The sequence below is a fragment of the Meleagris gallopavo genome, chromosome 2 (genome assembly GCF_000146605.3).
Source record: "Meleagris gallopavo isolate NT-WF06-2002-E0010 breed Aviagen turkey brand Nicholas breeding stock chromosome 2, Turkey_5.1, whole genome shotgun sequence".
Taxonomy (NCBI): domain Eukaryota; kingdom Metazoa; phylum Chordata; class Aves; order Galliformes; family Phasianidae; genus Meleagris; species Meleagris gallopavo.
Genome location: NC_015012.2, coordinates 11,525,296 through 11,543,731, shown reverse-complemented (window position 1 = coordinate 11,543,731; position 18,436 = coordinate 11,525,296). Strand labels below are relative to the sequence as shown.

At 37.4% G+C, this 18,436-nt stretch overlaps 1 protein-coding gene across 1 annotated transcript in view; it reads left to right on the top strand.

Annotated features, from left to right (window-relative positions):
- The window catches only part of LOC100548128 (1-phosphatidylinositol 4,5-bisphosphate phosphodiesterase beta-1-like), a 383,894-nt gene that overhangs the window by 347,372 nt on the left and 18,086 nt on the right, over positions 1-18,436 (top strand). The window contains 3 exon segments of the mRNA XM_031552677.1: positions 3,725-3,871; positions 11,134-11,291; positions 14,620-14,702. Coding sequence (XP_031408537.1) covers positions 3,725-3,871; positions 11,134-11,291; positions 14,620-14,702 — 388 coding nt within the window.

The following is an 18,436-nucleotide window of genomic DNA, read 5'->3' as shown; positions in this document are numbered from 1 at the left end:
AGCAGGAATAACCCAGGACCTACACAGAGTAGGAGTCAAGGTCCTGTTCCTTCAGCAGCTTCCTTCTCGTTTGGGGAAGAGGCTTTGGAAGGCATTAAAACTCTTAAATGTGAAGAGAGGGATGGAAAAACATTTTCAGAGCTTCCAGCACCCCTAGCTCTTTTATGTTATTGCTCAGATTCATTTCTAATTTCTATAGTTATGTAAAAGTTGACATAATTTATAGATGAGTGTTGAGATATGTATGGAACTGCTGAGTCACAGCCTGAACCACTGATTGAGCACCTGGGGAGAGGATCAGTCAGCCCTGGGAGCACAGGTGAAAGCAATTCAGCTGTGTGAGCAGAAGGGGTGGAGCCTGGCCGTGGGTCCCCTGTGAGGGGAGCTGGGGTTGTTCCCTGCAGCCTCCTGCTCGTTCTGGCTGTTTCCAGAATGTTCTAGAAGGTTCTAATGACTGCAAGTGGGGCTTAGCCACTCAGCAATGCCTGCAATGCCTCTGGGAAAGGAAGTTTAAGAAAGTGCAAAACGCTGCACATCTGCAAAGAAGGTGTTGAGAAAAGTGTGAAAAGGAGCCCTGTGAGACCTGAGGGGAGGGCTGCAGGTCTTGGGGCCTGGCCGCCCCCCAGAGTCTCCACCAGAGAAGGTGGGTATCTTCCACCTGCAGGGAGTGGAGATGTTAGGCTGGAGCCATCTCCATTCCCAATTCCCTGTGCCAAATGGTGGAGTGAGAGAGGATTTGGGAATGAAGCCAAGCTTGGGAAAAGAAGGTTGGGGGGAAGGAGATTTAGTTTTCGTCTTTGCTTCTAACTATCCTACTCTGGATTTAATTGTCTAACATGCTGTTAATCTCCCATAAGGTGAATCAGTTTTATCCTTGGCAATAATTGGTGAGTCATCCCTTACCTTTTTTTTAATTCACAAGCTTTTCATCTTATTTTCACTCCCCTTTGACATCCTTTTGAGAAGGGGAATAAGGGAGAGGCCTGGTGGGCAGCTGGCAGCTGTCCAAGGCTAACGAATCTGAAGTAAAGCATGCGGGGACAAAGGGAAGCTTTGTGCACATGGCAAATACATGGGTGTTTGTGTGTGATTTTTTTCTTAGAATGATAATGTATTTAGCAGTAGGAGATCCAGTGGTACTGGGAGAAAAAGCGTTGAATGTATAAATCAAACATCACAGGAAAAAAGGAGTAATTTTTAAGTTTCTGCTTTCTGAATATTTTAATGAAGCATTACTGAGTGACCATATAGCAAGACTCTAATTAATCAGAGAAATTACAGAATTAATCTCATTTAACCTCACTGAGAATTTGTGGGCCAGCTTCTCCAACTTTGTTCATGTCCCTGGGGATGCTATCCTTTCCTTCTGTCATAGCAACTGCAGCTCTCAGGTTGGTGTCTTCAGTGAACTTGAGGGTGCGCTCAGTTCCACTGTCTGCTGAAGGGGACAGTAGTATATCAATACTAGTGTTCTGCCTCTGTTCTGGTGTCATCAGACCAAATTTAAAAGGCATCATTGAATGAAAAATGGCAAGCCATTTAAATATATAAAGCACACCAAATATTTAAAAGTTGCTTTGAAGGCCTAGCGTTTAGATGACTGTAAGGCAATTTATATATGTGGTGAAAACAAGAAAAGTAGAGAAATGAGTCTGTCTTTTCCATGTGTCTTTTCCTATTGTGTGTCTTTACTTACTTTCTATATCTAATCATACCATGAAATCTTTGTAATATGTATCTGAAGATAAAGGGTGACAGGTGTCATTGGAAGAAATGATCACAGATTATTTTTTCTTGGTAATGTCTGAGGTAAATTTGTAGCATGCCTACAAAAACAAAGAACAAATCATACCAATAAATTGAGGCTATTTCATTTCTGATTGCTTTCCACTGAGGATCATCCTCGCTGTAGTTGGCCACAGAATAACATTGACATTGGTCACAAACAATCTACTCTTTAATATCCAGAATACAGAGTCTCTTTGACATCTGTCGTCTCTGTTTCACAGTCAAACTCTCACTGGTGCAATATCGGCTTTGATACTTGCAAATTGGATCACTTTATGAAATGCGTACTGCTTAATTATGACGTGGGAAATAACATTCTACCACCAGAAGCTCAGATAACTGTGCAGCTCAGAAAGTGTGTAATTATACTTGTGAATAGTTTTTGCTGTGCTTTATGTTAATACTAATGGAAACGCAGGCCCTCAGCCTTGCTTCCTTTTAATCCACGGGCACCCAAACAGACTCGAAGAGATTTTGCAGTCCTCGCTTAATCCACAAGTTTACCTTGGTATATTGTCCCCTAATTAACCATAGCTTCAGTTCTTTATTTGTAAAACAGGGACGGACTGCAAGAACACAAGTTATGTAGGTATACTCTTGAGTATTAAAAACAGAGATCACTTTGAGATGTTTGAACATTGCCTATGGGAGCTGAGATTATAGTCTTAAAACTGTGAGTGGACTTGATGTTTTTCTTTCCAACCAGTTGTTCCTTACAGTTGTTGTCATAAAAATGAATGGTAATTGCATTGCTCTGTATTATCACTGCATTTCTTGTCATATGAATAGCTTCGTTTTAATGCTACCATCTTAGGTTGTTATGAAAATTAACTTAAGAATGTTGCATCTTTTCCTCTGTGATCATGAGCCAAATCACAGGGTACAATACAGATTCCAAGTAAAAGCTTTATGTACTATATTTGCATCATGTGATTACAAGCTTTACAAAAATGACTCCAGATTACCCATTGCTTTTCAGACATTAAAAAAATGTGAGTTTATCTGTTCTACAGATAAAAACAGAGTTGACATTGAAGGAGAGAGTAACATAACTGTGCTAGAAGTAGAACTGAACTGTTCCATTTTCAGTGCTGCAATCAGTTGACTAAAGATTTTTTTGGGGTAGAGATACTATGCTGTACTGTTTTGGGGTAGAGGCAAGAGGTGAGAAATTGTCACTGTTGGAAGTTATCAGTCATGTATCTTTGGAGAATCTCGAGGCAGCTACAGAAGTTCTGTTCTACTATAGGAAGTAACTGAATTAACTGAAGCTAAAAACTAAGTAAATCCGCATGTGAAATCCAAACAAAATTGCAGAAATACCAGGTAAAGAAAAATATATCAGATTGGTTCAGTTTAATGTTAATAATTATAGGCTACTGGATTTTTTTTTTTACTCTAAATATATAAATCAGCACTAACACTACAATAGTAGAAGATCTAAATAAAAGAGATTAGTTCCCTCTTGAGAAGTAGTTCATTTAATTAGTTTACTTTGTTTTGCAGTGTAGTAGCCATCATACAACACACTGAGTCATATTCAAAAGTGACTGAAGTTAACCTGTTTCTTTGAGTGGTTCTGTTTGCTCATTTGTTGATTTCTTCCATCAGGGATGATTTCTTTGCTTCCCAGAATACCTTCTTCCCTTATACATCGTGGTTTATTTTCTCTTTTCATGTAGCAGTTTGTACCTCTAATTTTCCTGTGCATTTGATTGTCACTGATAATGACTTTGGTACAGGTAAAGAGATGCGCACTGTGTATAACTGATATGGCTGAAAATAAGATCATTTTAAGAAAAAAAATATAAATTAATAACTAAAGGCCAGTCTGTTGCATACATCATCATGTAAGTGTATCTTTGCCACAATATCTGTATGTCATAAAATCTATACTTGAAAGTAACGGGTGCTTTCCTTTATCTGTTTCTCTCAGGACAGATATCAGTGGATGGATTTATGCGGTATCTGAGTGGAGAAGAAAATGGCGTTGTTCCACCTGAGAAACTGGATTTAAATGAAGATATGTCTCAACCACTGTCACACTATTTCATCAATTCCTCACACAACACCTACCTCACAGGTACATTGTTTGAGAGACCTGATTTCTTCTCTTACAAGAATTCATAGTATATTTGTCTTGATACGATAAAGAATACCAAAAGTGACAGTGGTAAGTGATGCAGTGCTTAGTCTTCAAGGAAGCAAGGGGAACACTTATAATTTGTTTTTCTAGCTGCTCCAACTCATACATCAAATATATCTTCATTAACAGATGAGCAACAGTTGTGTTGTTTAGATAATGTCTGATGAAGGCTAATGAGGTTCCTGGAAAGTTTCCTTCTACTTAGATAGGATTCCAAGAACAGGTTCTTATTTAAGAAGGAGAGGCAATGTGTTTTCTGTGGCTACCAAGAATAGCCAAACAGGTACGCAAAATCAATAGGAAACATCTCTGTAGCTAATAAATTTGCCTTAAATGTTAAATCTCACAGTTTTCTGAGTTCAGGGAAATTTACTTTGATTCAGAGATTGGAGAGGTCCCAACATGGCATGTAGCTTTCTCACAGTCAGTTCATATCTGCAAGGATTGGAAATCTGGTTGTTGACTACATATCTAATGTCTGAGCTGAGATTTTTAAGTACCATCAGTACTACTGATAGCCAATACCACACTACAGATATCAGAGCTGATCAGGGCAGTCCTGTCCTGAAAGTCTAGAAGTGTGGAAGCCAAAGAACAAAGAATTAAGGATGGAAACTTGTTATTAGTGCAATCCTTTCTAAATTTTTAATTGCAACATGGATGACCTAACATAGTTAGTTTAGCAGAAAGTTCACCTTAAAATCATAAAATTCTATGAACTAGAACCCTGAAATTGTCCAAATTCCATTTGATTTTTATGTGAAAGTCTTCAAGTTGTCTCAAAATTGCATCTGCAGATTTCTTCATCTGCATGACCAATGAATTGCAGAAATTCCATTTGAAAGTTTGATCCTCAGACTTAAATTAGCATAACATTCCTGACTTAGTAAACTGGGGGAAGTAAATCAGAATAAACCCAGGGAATGGAGCAAACTAAGTTTGAATCTCCTTCAAATTCCAGTTAAGAGTGTGTATTTTCATATTTAGAAGAACACATACCCTTGCCTTTTAGTGGGTTGATTATATTCAGTAAGTGTGTGGCAGCTGGCTTACAGTGAGATTTATGATGCGATTTTTATCCGTATATTACAAAAACTGACAGCCTTAGATTTTTGCATTGAGACTAGACCAAATACGACAATAGACATTAAATTTTCAGTCTTCCAGAAAGAACTTAATTCAGCTGAAATCGGTGAAATTAATGATCGCAAACTATTTTTTATCCCAAGATTTCAAAGGGCCAGCTGAAGTGCTTATGGCATTGGAAATGAAGCTCGAGTAACACCTCTGCCCTCGCGGGAGCTCTGAAATAGCAACTAATCTTGTAATAATTATTAGAAAAATAAGAAAACCATTCCATCCAGCCTTACTTTATTATTTCTGTTCTTAATATTCTACCAATTATTTTCCCTTTGTTGGTTTTTTGAACCCAGAAAAATAATACACAAAGAAACAATATTATAACATAAAAAGAAACATGTGCACACTCTGAATTTATTTTTAATTACCGAGATCATTTTCCTAGCCTTTAGTAGAAATCCTTGGCAGTACATCAAGTCCTGATTATTTATTTAAAGCGTTAGTGCTTTCTTTTTCTTAGGGAAAGGTATTTTTTAAGGTGAAAACTCATTGATAAAGAAGTAATTTACAGAGAACCTAGGCTAGATTAAGGGAATATCTTTTAGAAACTTTTTTCCCTGTTTTTCACTGGTGTCACATTTATTTTTTTATTTACTTCTCTGAACTCTTAAAGTGCAACTGCTTTTTTGTTTTCTGTTTTCTCACCATCTTTGCCTCAGGTTGTCACAGTGGGGGTGAAGTTGCTGCATTTCTCTCAGCAGCACCCAAAGTCTAAGAGAAATTTATGTATCATTGCTAACATTGCACACATTGACTGTGCAACTTGTTGCATATATGACATGATAAATATGAAAATCACAAGTCTATAACATGTTTTTTCTTTGAAGAAAAAGAATAGCCACAGTAGATTGTGGAGCTATCACTTCAGAGCACGTAGCCAGCATGGGACTATGCCACTTACCCTGAGCATGGAATCATAGAATGGCCTGGGTTGAAAAGGACCATAATGATCATCTAGTTTCAACCCCCTGCTATGTACAGGGTTGCCAACCGCTAGACATCTGCTTACCTGCTTGCAGTCCGGTACTTTCAGATGTTTCTATAAAGGGTCTTGTGAGAAACATGTTCTCTTCTCCTTTATTGATGCTATGGTTGCTCCTGTAGCATCCTCCAGCTTTTCTGTTCTTAGTGATTCCTCAGTCACAATTGCTGTCTATCATCTGCGGTCAGCCCTTCCCTAAAGCCTTTTTCACTTTAAAAGTCTCCAAAACACTATCTCTACAGTTTCCAAGATGACAGCAGCATACGGAAAGGAAGGAATTATGGGCAGTACTCAATCTGAGCATGAGCTTGTTCTAAGAGCAAGAGCAATTTTTGACTGGCTGCTTCATGTCCCTCAAGCTGTTCTGAGCTCAGGTGATCAGCTGAGAAGATCAAGGTCTCTGGTGTCTGCCAGCCCCACCAAGTCCTTCCTGGTGAACTAGAGGGTAGGAGAACTCAAGGGGTTGTTTCATTATTCCCCTTCAGAATATTATGAAAGCTTGTGTAACACTAAGGAAAAGGGATGAGTTTTAGAGATGAGGTTGATTTGAACATGACGGCTTTGCCTCAAAGGAGGGAAGCTGCAGACCTCGGGTCTGCTTGCTGTGGTCTGTTCTGTGGAAGCAGCTTCCACAGCTACAGTGTTTACTTCAGCCATTAAATTAATTTAGCAGTTAACTTTAACTAAAAAAGAAATCGGTGGAGAGTAAGCCATTGTTGCCTCACAGAGGAAAGATCATATTTGTTGAAGGTCTAAGGAGTTTGCTGAGGCTCCAATTTGATGCCCTACTCTGAAAATAAATTCCTGCACACCTGTGCAGAGGACTTTCTCTCTCCTGAGAGGCAGGGTGGGCTGCAAAGAAGTTCAGGTGAGGAGGAGGGGTGGATCCTGCTGATCCATTCCTAGTTCAAAGATGGGGCAGGAAAAGCTACTTAAGTTTTGAATGATTAGACATTATGATAAGGAAGATTGTTTTTATACCTTAAATGGACAAACTGATGGTTTTGCATATGATGTGTCAGATTAGTGAGGATTAAGATTAAATGAACTGTCAGTGTACACATATATACAACTTTAGGCAAACACTCAGATCTTGGGCAGCTTCTGTAAGTTGGTGATTCCTATTTGTGTGAGGCTCTCTTGCATCTTCATCTGAGACTACTGGCTTTTGTGAGAAAGTGATTACTCAGGCAGACCTCTGATTAAAAGATCCTTGGACATCCTGCTGCGTAAAAAATTTTTGTATGTTTGTTCCTGTTTTTGACAGCTGGATGCTTGTACTTGTCTTGTTAAATCTTAGTTTACATTTTTATTGTCCTATGGGGTACATGTTCCCCTTAACCAGTTTCACCCAGGCCAGTTTGAACTCTCATTCTGAAGCCACATTCCAAATAAGAGAGTTTCTAGTTTTTAAAGTGAATAGAAGCCATGTAAAAAGGAGAGAAAAATTGAATAGATTGTATCCTTAACGCAAAACAGTCATGATCAGCACTTGACACCAAAATTCATAGAGGAAGTTTGCTTCCAATAGCAACAGAGGTCAACATAAAGACTAAAAGAAAAAAATTGTTTGATGAGATCTGACTTTGGATTTTCAAGAAGAAAAATAAAGATCATTGAAGTGTTTTGCTACCTGTCAGTAGTACTTCATTCACTACCACAGATCTTCTGTGCCTTTTATCGTCTCTCTTTTTATTTTTTTATTTATTTATTTTTGTGTGTGTGTATATTTTAAGGCCAACCAGTGGCAGGATAGTGAAATAAGAGAACTGTTGTTTTCCCCTTCTTTAAGGAGGATAAAACTGTGTTGAAAAGAGCAGAGGAAAGTCTCCTTTAGTAGGTCCCTGTGGGTCTCACGCCCTCAGTGCTGTTGGAGAGACTCAGCTGGGTGTGCAGAAGGATTGCAAGGATTCAAGGTCTAATAGGTCCCACTGCTAGGAGCCCATAACACCCAGTGCCAGTTCTGTCCTGTAGCCTGGCTGCAGCAGTGCAGCTGCACAAACGCTACTGACAGCTAAGCACAAATGCAGACTCAGACTAACTAGCCCCAGCCCTCCTGGCATATGCAAGAGTTACATCTTCCGCTCTGCTGGACCTGAATTGCTACTGACAAGTGTATTCCTGCTGCTGGCTGGATCAAGCCAGACACATATCCTACCTTGGTCCAGTGTAAAGCATTAAAATTAACAGGTGTAGGGCAAGAGCATTGTTTAGACTAACAGTGGCAGAATTGCCATGCATGGGTTTTAATTCAACAGTCCTGTGTGTAGTGAAATATCTTGAGAGGAGAATAAATTTAGATAAATGTGCTGTGTCTGAAAAACAGCACCTTTTGTTACTGCTAGAGTCAAAAGCCAAACTCCCAGTTGTACAGGGGTCTGAGTTTGCATGTTGAAAGCTACAATGTATGATCAAGAGCAGGGATTGCTTTTCCAGGGCTTCCTGAAGAGATGAGATCTAGCATCATGTTTATGTAGGGCAAAGGGAGTGTGCAGCTGCTTTTTCATGCTGAGAGAGAATGGTGTAGTAGGTAGTTAAGGTGGCAAGAACAGCTTCTGTTTCAAGAGTAATAAGGGGACAGCAAATACCTGGGACCAATTTTGGGGAAGATAAACATCTGAAGATCATCATTAAATTTTAAGTTCATGCATTGCTAGTGTCTTGCACTTAGAAAAACAGCAGTGAATAAACCCAACAAAGATGCATTTGCTGAGAAACAAGTCACTTCTAGCTATGGAAGTGTGGGGGGGAAATGTGGGTCATGTTCTCAGCTTGCATGAGTATAGGCTTATTAGCCTTAGTGTCCTTTTTCGTGTCAATTATAATTTGTCTCCATGTTATAATATGTTATAACATTATGTATGTAATATATATATTTGTCAAAATCTGTTTCTACTTGAGAAATGAGGTGGTAAAAATATTGTGGTGCTCTTGTGGATTCTATATGTATTATAAAAGGAGATGCATAATGTTTTCAATTTCCAGTATTACAAATTTGATCTGTACACAGGATATTAAAAATACCATTCTGCAGCTATTCCCCTTAGTGTCTGTGTTAGCACACTTTGGAGTAGATGCGGATGACATGACAGAAGTTTATAAATAACATAGGTTAAAAAATTGAGCAAGCACCTCTAATAATCTAAATTTAGAAAAATAAGCTATTGAGAGTATTGAAATCCTTGATATCATTCTGTGCTTGGACTAGGAGCCTTTCTTAAGATTGAATGTTTTGGAGGTTAAACATCCCCTTGCCCTTAGCAGGAATCCTTCCAAAAGGGTTGAGCCTTATTAATGAGGTAGTGTGGAAAAGTGTTACATGGCAAATGATGCATGTCATGATTTCCTTAAGCACTTTTGAAGGTTATGGATCTTGTAGTCCAAAATCCTTAGCAATAATGACCGGTCATCTCTCAGCAGATATAGTAGTTTGTTAATCATAAAATAATTTGTTAATCAAAATGCAAATCAAAATGTTTTGAGACCAAGGGAAGAGAACATGAAAACAAGATTTCTAAGTGGATGCGGTTTTTCAGGCAGCAGAGCTCAGAGGACCCATTTAATGTCAGTTGCTTAGATTTGAATACATGGAAATGTGTGCTGTTGTACCTGATCTGTGCTACTGCTTTTTTTTATACCCTGTAAAGACAAAGAACCACGGATTACCACAGATACTGAGATAGCACCAAGACGGTTATTGTGTGAGTAAAGATAACCTGCCATAATCGAAGGGGCATCACGCAAGAAAGTGAAGGGAAAAAGAGACACATCATCACTTTGCTCACTCCATTTAGATTTTCAGAACCTTCCAACACTAGTCAAATTATGTTATTAGCATATATTTCCTGTTGGTTCCAGTAGGTGCTGAGAAATTTTAGGGATTTCAGTAGGAGTAATGTTAGTATGTTTTGAGTCTTTATGATTATTTCAGTTCATGCATCAGACACACACAATAAACGGGAACTTTCCAACAAGAAGAGGTTTTCTGTTACTGTTTATAATGGAACATAAAAACACAGAGAAAACAGACAGTGCTGTTGGTGAAGCCAACTGAAACATATAGTTCTCAGCATAAAACCTAAACATAGAGCCAAAGAGACAATAAAACCAGGATTAATCTGTACTGTATTATATGCTTGTCTGGATAAAACATTTTGTGTAACTCCCATCAGTGAAGAATCTTCATAAATGAACTCACTGCCTCCTTAAAATGCAAGTGAATTCCCTCCAAAGGATGCATGAAAACCTTCTTGGCGCATCTGCTAGAAAGCAGGAAGCTGCATCCATTTTCTTAACATAGAAAGCAAGCACTAGGCTGGTCTTCTGTTATCTTTCTCTCTGTCCTTGAAGAAATTTGTATCCATCCAACTGGAGCCCAACCTGTTTAAACAGCAGAGAGCACTGTGGCTGTAGATCCTTCCCTGAACGCAACAACTGGACTTGTTTGCTTAGTGTTTAATACTTCTGAAGTTTGGGAAGAACTAAGTCTTCCTTGTTTATTTTTTTATTTATATTATGCCATTGTTGGGAATTGGTAGTCTAATTAAACTTCTTCCTACATAATATAGTATCACATCAGGAAATTTTACTGATCAACTCAGTGCAGTGGTTACAGTGTTAAAATATAGATTCGAGACCTGGTAATGATACCTATCATTAGTGATTGTGCAGGAGGTTGATTTTATCTTGCAGTGAACATTGCATAATATTTGAAAATTGCTGTCCTGAGTTGCCTTTGAATTTCACATTGTTTGTTATAGAGTAACAAAGTTCTCAGACCTGATACAAGTTATTCCATATCGATTCTGTCTAACAGAAGTTTATGAATTGGCTTCGATAAAGTTATTTCTCCTCATTCACAATGGTTTAACTTATGGCAGAACGTAAACCATGACATTGACTCTGCCTAAGTCATTTCCATGAAATCATTATGTATTTTGTAATGCCTGTGAGTGTGTTATTCCTGTCAGCCGAGGGTAAAAGATGCTGTTAACTCTAATTATCATTAGATTACTTGTATTTATTCCCGAGGCCTAAAATGACTCTCTTTTTTCATGTCCTTGTTATGTTGTCTCAGCTGGACAGCTGGCTGGGAACTCTTCAGTGGAGATGTATCGGCAAGTGCTTCTGTCAGGCTGCCGCTGTGTGGAGCTGGACTGCTGGAAAGGGAGAACAGCTGAAGAAGAGCCGGTCATTACGCACGGGTTCACTATGACAACTGAAATATCTTTCAAGGTACAGCAGTACAGCGTGCTGGGGTGGCTGGCTTCAGCTAGGGCAGTTTTTTTTACACGTAAAGTGCGTGAACATTAAATTGTTACCTTGTTGCTATTGTCAGAGATGTTTTTGATCTGAAGTGTTAGAAGAATGAGATAGACATATTTTGCTGTAGTATTAATATTGGTAGTCAGCTCAGGTTGTAATGATACCTCGAGATACCATTTTGGAAGAGTGAAGAAGTAATTCTTGTTCATCTGAGACACTAACTCGCTATGGAAATATATTTCTAGACTTACCGGTGTGCAAGAAGACGTGGGAAAATGTCCATTTCTGAATTTGGTTATATTGCAGGTGATAGATGTGGTTTTTCTACAAATTACAAATTTGAAGCATGTCTCCCACATCTGAAGCATGAGTTGCTGTTGTTTTTTCTTCTATCTTATATTGCCTTCCTTGAGGAAAAAAATAACAGTACTACTACACAGACAAAACACCAAATTTCACTCAACACCAGAAGATTCCTTACTTTTTGTCGATTTGTTTTCTCTAACTCTCCACTGATTGAATTAATCACAGGAAAATGTAAAACACAACCTTCTTTCACTTTTGGTATTAACTTTCTCATGAAACTGATGAAAACCGTTTATGTTTATATGCACAAAGTTTGATTGCTGAAAGTCCTTTAGTTAGGGTAGATAGCTCTCAACTTCTTTGAGTTGGAATTTAAAACAAAATTAACCTGATTGTTAAAAGGAGGGTTGGTAGGAATGAGAATCGCCCTGGTAGCAGCCATCCTGGTAGCTTAGAAGTTCAACTCTAAGCATTGTTTTTGCAGGAGAAGCGTGGAAGCGTGGAATTTTTAAACCAAATCAAGTTTATTTTGTGTGTCAGTTCAGGGCAAATATTTTTCTCCACACAGAAATTGTAAAAATGTATTGACTGCTGTTTTTCTTTTCAACACTCAACATATGCTGCTTGGATTAAGAGGAGCAAAATGATAGTGAAATAATGTGTCAGAAGTACATGAATCAATTCAGAGTGATTACTGGGTCTCGAATATTAAATCATTTGTCAGTTCATGCTTTTGGCATGACCACAGTCACGCAGACGGACAGTGTCTCAGACATTCACTGTCTCACCTTTCATTGCCTCAGATAGACTTTCTGAAGTGCAAAGAAAGAAACAATATGTACTGCCCATTCCTATGTTGCTGGAGTTTTTGTTCTGAGGTTTTAGTGGATTTTTTTTTTACCTGTTTGTTTGCTTTTTACCTTGCTTCATGACATTTAAAAGATTTTTCTCAGCAGCAGACTGCGAGCTGCTGCAAGGAAGTGATAGGGAACCAATATTTTTCATGCCATAACCAGGAATCTGTGTACTTGTAAATACCTTGGAGACCTGTTTCAGGTGAGTCATTCTGCAGCAGAAGTAAAATATGGCATTTACCATGTTCTTTTCTGACCATAGAGAATTTGCATTTACATTTGAAGGCATTGTGAGACCGAATCACCATTATGCCACAGAACCAGTATCTGAGGTTTTCATCCTCAAATTTCATCAATGTCATCCTGTTTTTTACTCTTTTAGGCTATTCTTCTCCATACGTGCTGAATTTTATCCCTTTTTGCAGCTGAGAATGCAGTTGAAAATGTCTTCATGGATTATTTACAGCTGAAGCAGTGCATAAGAGCCTGAAAGGCCTCAGAACTGCTCTCAGCAGTGCTTTCACACCCAGTCTCCAGTCTTCTTAAGCCCTGGGTCGTGCTCTGTAAGCAAAGCGGGTAGGATATAAGTGGGTGGAGACCAAGCCAACAACAGTGATGTGGGTAGAAAGCATTTAGATGAGATGACTTAATATTTGTAATCCTATTCTCAGCCTTGCTGTTCCCTTGCAGTGGCAAAACTGCCAGAGATGGTCTTGAGAGTCCCACATTACAACCAGTGTAAGGTGGCATCAGCATTCAGTGATTTACTGGTGCTGGAAGGAATGTGCAGCAAGAGTCACTCCGTTGTATGCTGTTTGCCCATGGGAGAATCACTACTGTGAAACTGCAGCTTCCTACCTACTTTCATGCAGCCTTCTGCACCATTTACTGTTACCTCAGTAAATACTTTGCCTTTCTGCTTTCTTTAAAGACTTAGTTGAAGCATGTGAATAGTTAGTGATATGTGAGGCATTCGTATATTGGATGGTTGCAGTTTATTAAATGGAGTCATTCATCACCTGTTGGAGTGTGCTGAGGAAGCTACTTTCTCATCTTGTAAGACATGCTGTGACAGTTTATGCCTTTCATAAAGGCTGTAAATTGTGGACATAGCATAGCTTATATCAGCAGATCTTGACATGGCGTATGCATTTCTTTCAGCCCAGAATCAGAAGGAATGGACCAGAAAGTCTGCTTTCATGTTAGGAAGTGCATTTCTTTTACACTTTTGAATGTAGCATTTTCAAGTACGGAAAGTGAATAAAAGGAATCCCCATGGAGTGCTAATTTGAAATAAATAAATCTTAAAATTTTAAGTCATTATTATGATTTGGGATGGAACAGGCTTATGAGATCTTTCAAACTCCAGAAGTTGACAGTGAGAACAGTAAGATCTTCAGTACTCAATAAGTTTTTGTGAAAAAAAGATCAATATTCCAATAGGAAATTGAGAATCATTTCTAATGCTGAGTGCATCGCTGTATCATGTACCTTATTAAAGTTAGTATCACCAAATGATTAAGCTACTGTATTTACAGTTGTTACTTTCTAGCAAGAGCAAAATGACATTTCTACATAACTTTATATTTCTGAGCCCTTTGTGATTAATACTATGCTGTTATACTTCAGTAACTTTCTCCTTTCCTTTGCTCTAGAGGGTTTTCTCTGATCAAAAATCACAGAGAACTAAAACTTGTAAGTCAGTCAAGGATTTTAAAGGTATCTGCTTATGTTGATTATATGAGTGTGATATGAGATAACTTTGTAGAAGATATGAGTTTGTCAGTGTATTTATTATTAAGCAAAATAATTCATGAAAAGTATAGCTTCAGGCATGGAACAACACTGTGCAAAGACCAAGTTTTACATTTGAACTTCTGATTTAGGCAGACATAGGTCTTGTCTGGAGAAACATGCAGGAGATTCATCAAACATTTTGGAGATGTGGTTACAGTTCAGGCTGAAAAAATTGGTTGCTGCAGAAAGCTCATGCATAGCTTTCAAGGATGTTAGAAGATCTAAGTATGATTTTAGGTACTTTGGATACAATTTCTGTGGGGTCGTATCTGTTTTCAAACACTAAAATACTGTTTCTATAGAGACATGAGTTTGTAATTGTGTATATTTTGATTCTTTAGGAAGTAATAGAAGCTATTGCTGAGTGTGCATTTAAGACATCGCCCTTTCCAATCCTCCTTTCCTTTGAAAATCATGTGGATTCGTAAGTAATTACCCTGTTTCCCTATATGGTGTTATATTTTTTTTAACTAAACACAGGATTGTGAATGAAGTTGAGGCAGGTTTATCATCTGATGTGATCAACAACTCTTATCCAAACTAAAAGCTTACATCAGCTTAAGTAGCTAAAATTATCAGAATGAATTGGGTATGTTCTTAAAAACCTTCCTGAATTAGAATATTTAGATTCTTTAGATAGACAGAGAAAGTTTAAATAATTACGAGACAAATTTTGTTAATTTTATAGATTCAGTATGTCCTACTGAAATGAAGTGGTACTTCATCAAAGAAAAAGAAGCAATATTTCTCCTGCTTGTGACTCTGTTCTGCACTACAGACATATTCTATGCGCAGTATTTGGTCTGCTTCTCATGTTAGAAATAAAGGCCAGACTAGCCTTCACCAGAACTAGTTCTCTACTGGTACTTGACCTAAACTAGCTAGGATTGCAAAATAGGTGGCATGTAAAGCTAGGAACTCTTCACTTTCTAAAAAAAAGAAAATATCTATTTGCATAAGCTGTTTTCTCTTCAGGGAGCTTTGTTTGTTTTAATTGCAAATGATGCACGTTTTACTGCAGCAGAGAAGCAAAAAAAAAAAAAAAGTGAGAACACTTTTAAATTTGTACCTGTTACCTATGTTGTTATTACTAACCTAGATCTGGTTTTCATTTTTATATTTCACATGATCTTTTGTTTGGTTTTGTATATAAACCCCACACAGTTAAAAATGAGATGACATTGGCACATAGCATGTGCATTAACTTCAGTTGCCTTGCTCCCTTTTGTTTTCTACTATGAAAACATTTTCAGCACTTCTGGGGCCAATTTGGGTTGAGAAACATTTCTTTCATTTAAAAGAAAAAGTAATCTTTGGGGATGCTTTGGGGATTTAATACAAATTAGAAAAAGTGTTGGCACTTTTCTCTTCAAAAAGGAAAAAGGTGAGGGTTTGCTGCTTTTCCACTGTTCTAGGAAGAATGTTCTTTTTAAAAGACTGGTAGAGGAAGCTATGTATGAATGTGTTTAAGAACAGAGTGACAATACTGATCAAAAATGGCTTAGGTAGAAAAATTTTATATCTCAGAGCTGCCATACAATGCTTTTACCTTTACAATACATTTACCATATAATACCATACGATCCATTTTTTTTTACATGGGTAGATAGTGATAGGACAAGGGGGAATGGTATTAAGCTAGAGGAGGAAAGATTGAGATTACATGTCAGGGGGGAATTTTTCTCTGAAAGGGTGTTGAGGTGCTGTGGTAGGGGGTTGGAACTTGATCCTTGAGGTCCCTTCCAGTCCAAGCCATTCTATGATTTTATAACCTTTCACAATAAACTTACGCTATGTTTTGTTGACAAATACGTTCTTGCACTGTGCAGTTTATAAGACAGTGTGGTTATGATTTAAAAAAATCTACCTAACTGTTAAGTCCTGCTCAGTTGGTTTTGTCTTCCTCAAAAAGACTACACAGGTGCTGTATTTAATTTCTTTCTCCAATCAGTCCCTGCACTCTCTTCTTTTTGGGTTGGTTGTATCACTTCCAACTCTTTTATACTCACATACTGCAGTAGGTTTTAATTCACAGTGCTTTTCACAGTACTTCTAAATACAATTTTTTGTCTTTAGAAAAGTTCTCAACCATCATTCTTAAATCCATTTCATTTTGTATTCATTCTTCTCTTTCTATTAAAATGTATATTTGGAGAAGGTACTTCTAATTTATCTTAAACAGAACAGTTATGTTTTTCTTCTTCTAAAGTCATTAAGAATTAAATCTTCCAGAGTGGTTTGTTGTATGTTAAGAAAATATAGTAAATAATTGTGTAAGACAAACTTCGCTCAGATGTAACGTATGTGCACAAAACTGTAAGGTGAAACTTCATCAGAGTCAAAGGTGTGGTGACACTGAATGAACTTATCAAAGAGCTACCAGAATTACTGCTGCATTACTCCAATCTTAAGAATTTCTCCCCTTCCCCCCCAGAAACCATTGTATCTTCCTCTTCAGAAAACTTCAGTCATAAAAGAATGAATTATCTCAATGTTTTGTTGTTTTTTTTTTTTCTCATTTATTTCTATTACATACATTTTTAGTGAAGCAAGTCTAGGAAATCAATATCAAATATTTTCTCTTTTTGAGCTTCTACTGCTGTTTGTGATTTTTTGCTGCAGTAAATCATCAGACTTAGTGTGTGTGAGTTCTAATTTTGCTTTGGCTGAAAATAATTTCTAGTTATTTTACTGACTGCTACAATTATCCCTTCATTTCTTCACTGGTTTCTACAGAAATCTGCAATTAGTCATGCCACTCAAAGAAACCTTCATCTAATTCCATGGAATGCTTCCTTTGTCTTTTCCTTTACTTGGAATGTTGTTTTTCTTGCAGATCTCAAAATTGAGTTTGTGAGTATTAACAAACAGTGCTAAGTGTTTTCGTAGAACTGTCAAAACAAATCTTAATGGCATCAATTCCTACTTCGGAGTGACCAAATTTTCTCTTCTGATTATCAAGTTACAAGAGTCAGTCAGTATGCATGGGTGAAATGCTGGTCCCCTACAAATGGATGGAAATGTTGACGTTGGTTTAAACAGAAGTATGGTTTACCCTGTGATTTTTATGCACGACTGTTAGGCATTGCAGTTATCAGAGTTAAGTTGTACGTATGACTGGATTCGTCACCACTGAACTTAAAATGCAGTTTTTCTTCTCCTGGATTCTGTTCACAAGAGTATTCTTAACACTTTTTGTTCAGCTAAGAAATAAATTAATTGTTTGTTAGCACATAGTTAGTCATCTTGTTTTACTTTCTTTCAGATTTTGTTGTAGGATTCCTCTCAAACACGCAGCATGTAAATAACTTTAATTTCCTTTACTTTAACTCTACCATGTATTCATTCTTGCTTATTTTTATGCAATGAAAAGTTTAGAAAAACAAGTAAATTGTAGAATTTAGATTATATACATTATTATGCATACCATCATTTTTATTAAAATCTAAATATGGATATAGAAAAAGACCGTAAGAAGAAAAGACATGCTTCTCTCAAAAAACAGGAAACTGACTTGAAAATTCCTAAAAGACCTCAAGAAGACCTTGATGTTTAAAATTGAGCTTACAAGAAGATAAGGTATCTGCAAATCTGAAAGCAGACAGCCTATAATTAGAAATGCACTGATGACATAGCAAAAAGGTTAAGTGATCCTTGAGCAATATCCATAGATTTCTTCCAAGATTAAATTTAATTACAGTTATTCATACCACTGATTTCTTGTTGGAATTGTTTCTTCAAATATTAATGGAATTATTATCACTTTTTCTTCCAACACTTTAAATTATTTTAAACTTTTGTGGGAAGGATCTGTGTCTTTGTTTGCTTTATGCAGAATAAGGACCTCTGCAGAAGTGATAATACAGTATTAGGAGTAGTTGTGTGGTAGTATCAGAGAGCCTCTATGAATGACCTTCATAAATGGCGTAGCACCAACACGGTAAAATAAAATACAAGCAATGCAATAATGTTAATGAAAACATTTCTTCACATTCTCTGTACTTCCATATCTCCAGGTGTCACGTTACCAATTTCTCTTCCCTTGCCCTGCCACATTCTAAGGGCATATGTATTCATTCCATGTGGTAACCATCCATATCCACACAAGTGAAAATCATCCAGCAGATAGAGTTAGCTGTTTTGAGACAATCAATTTTC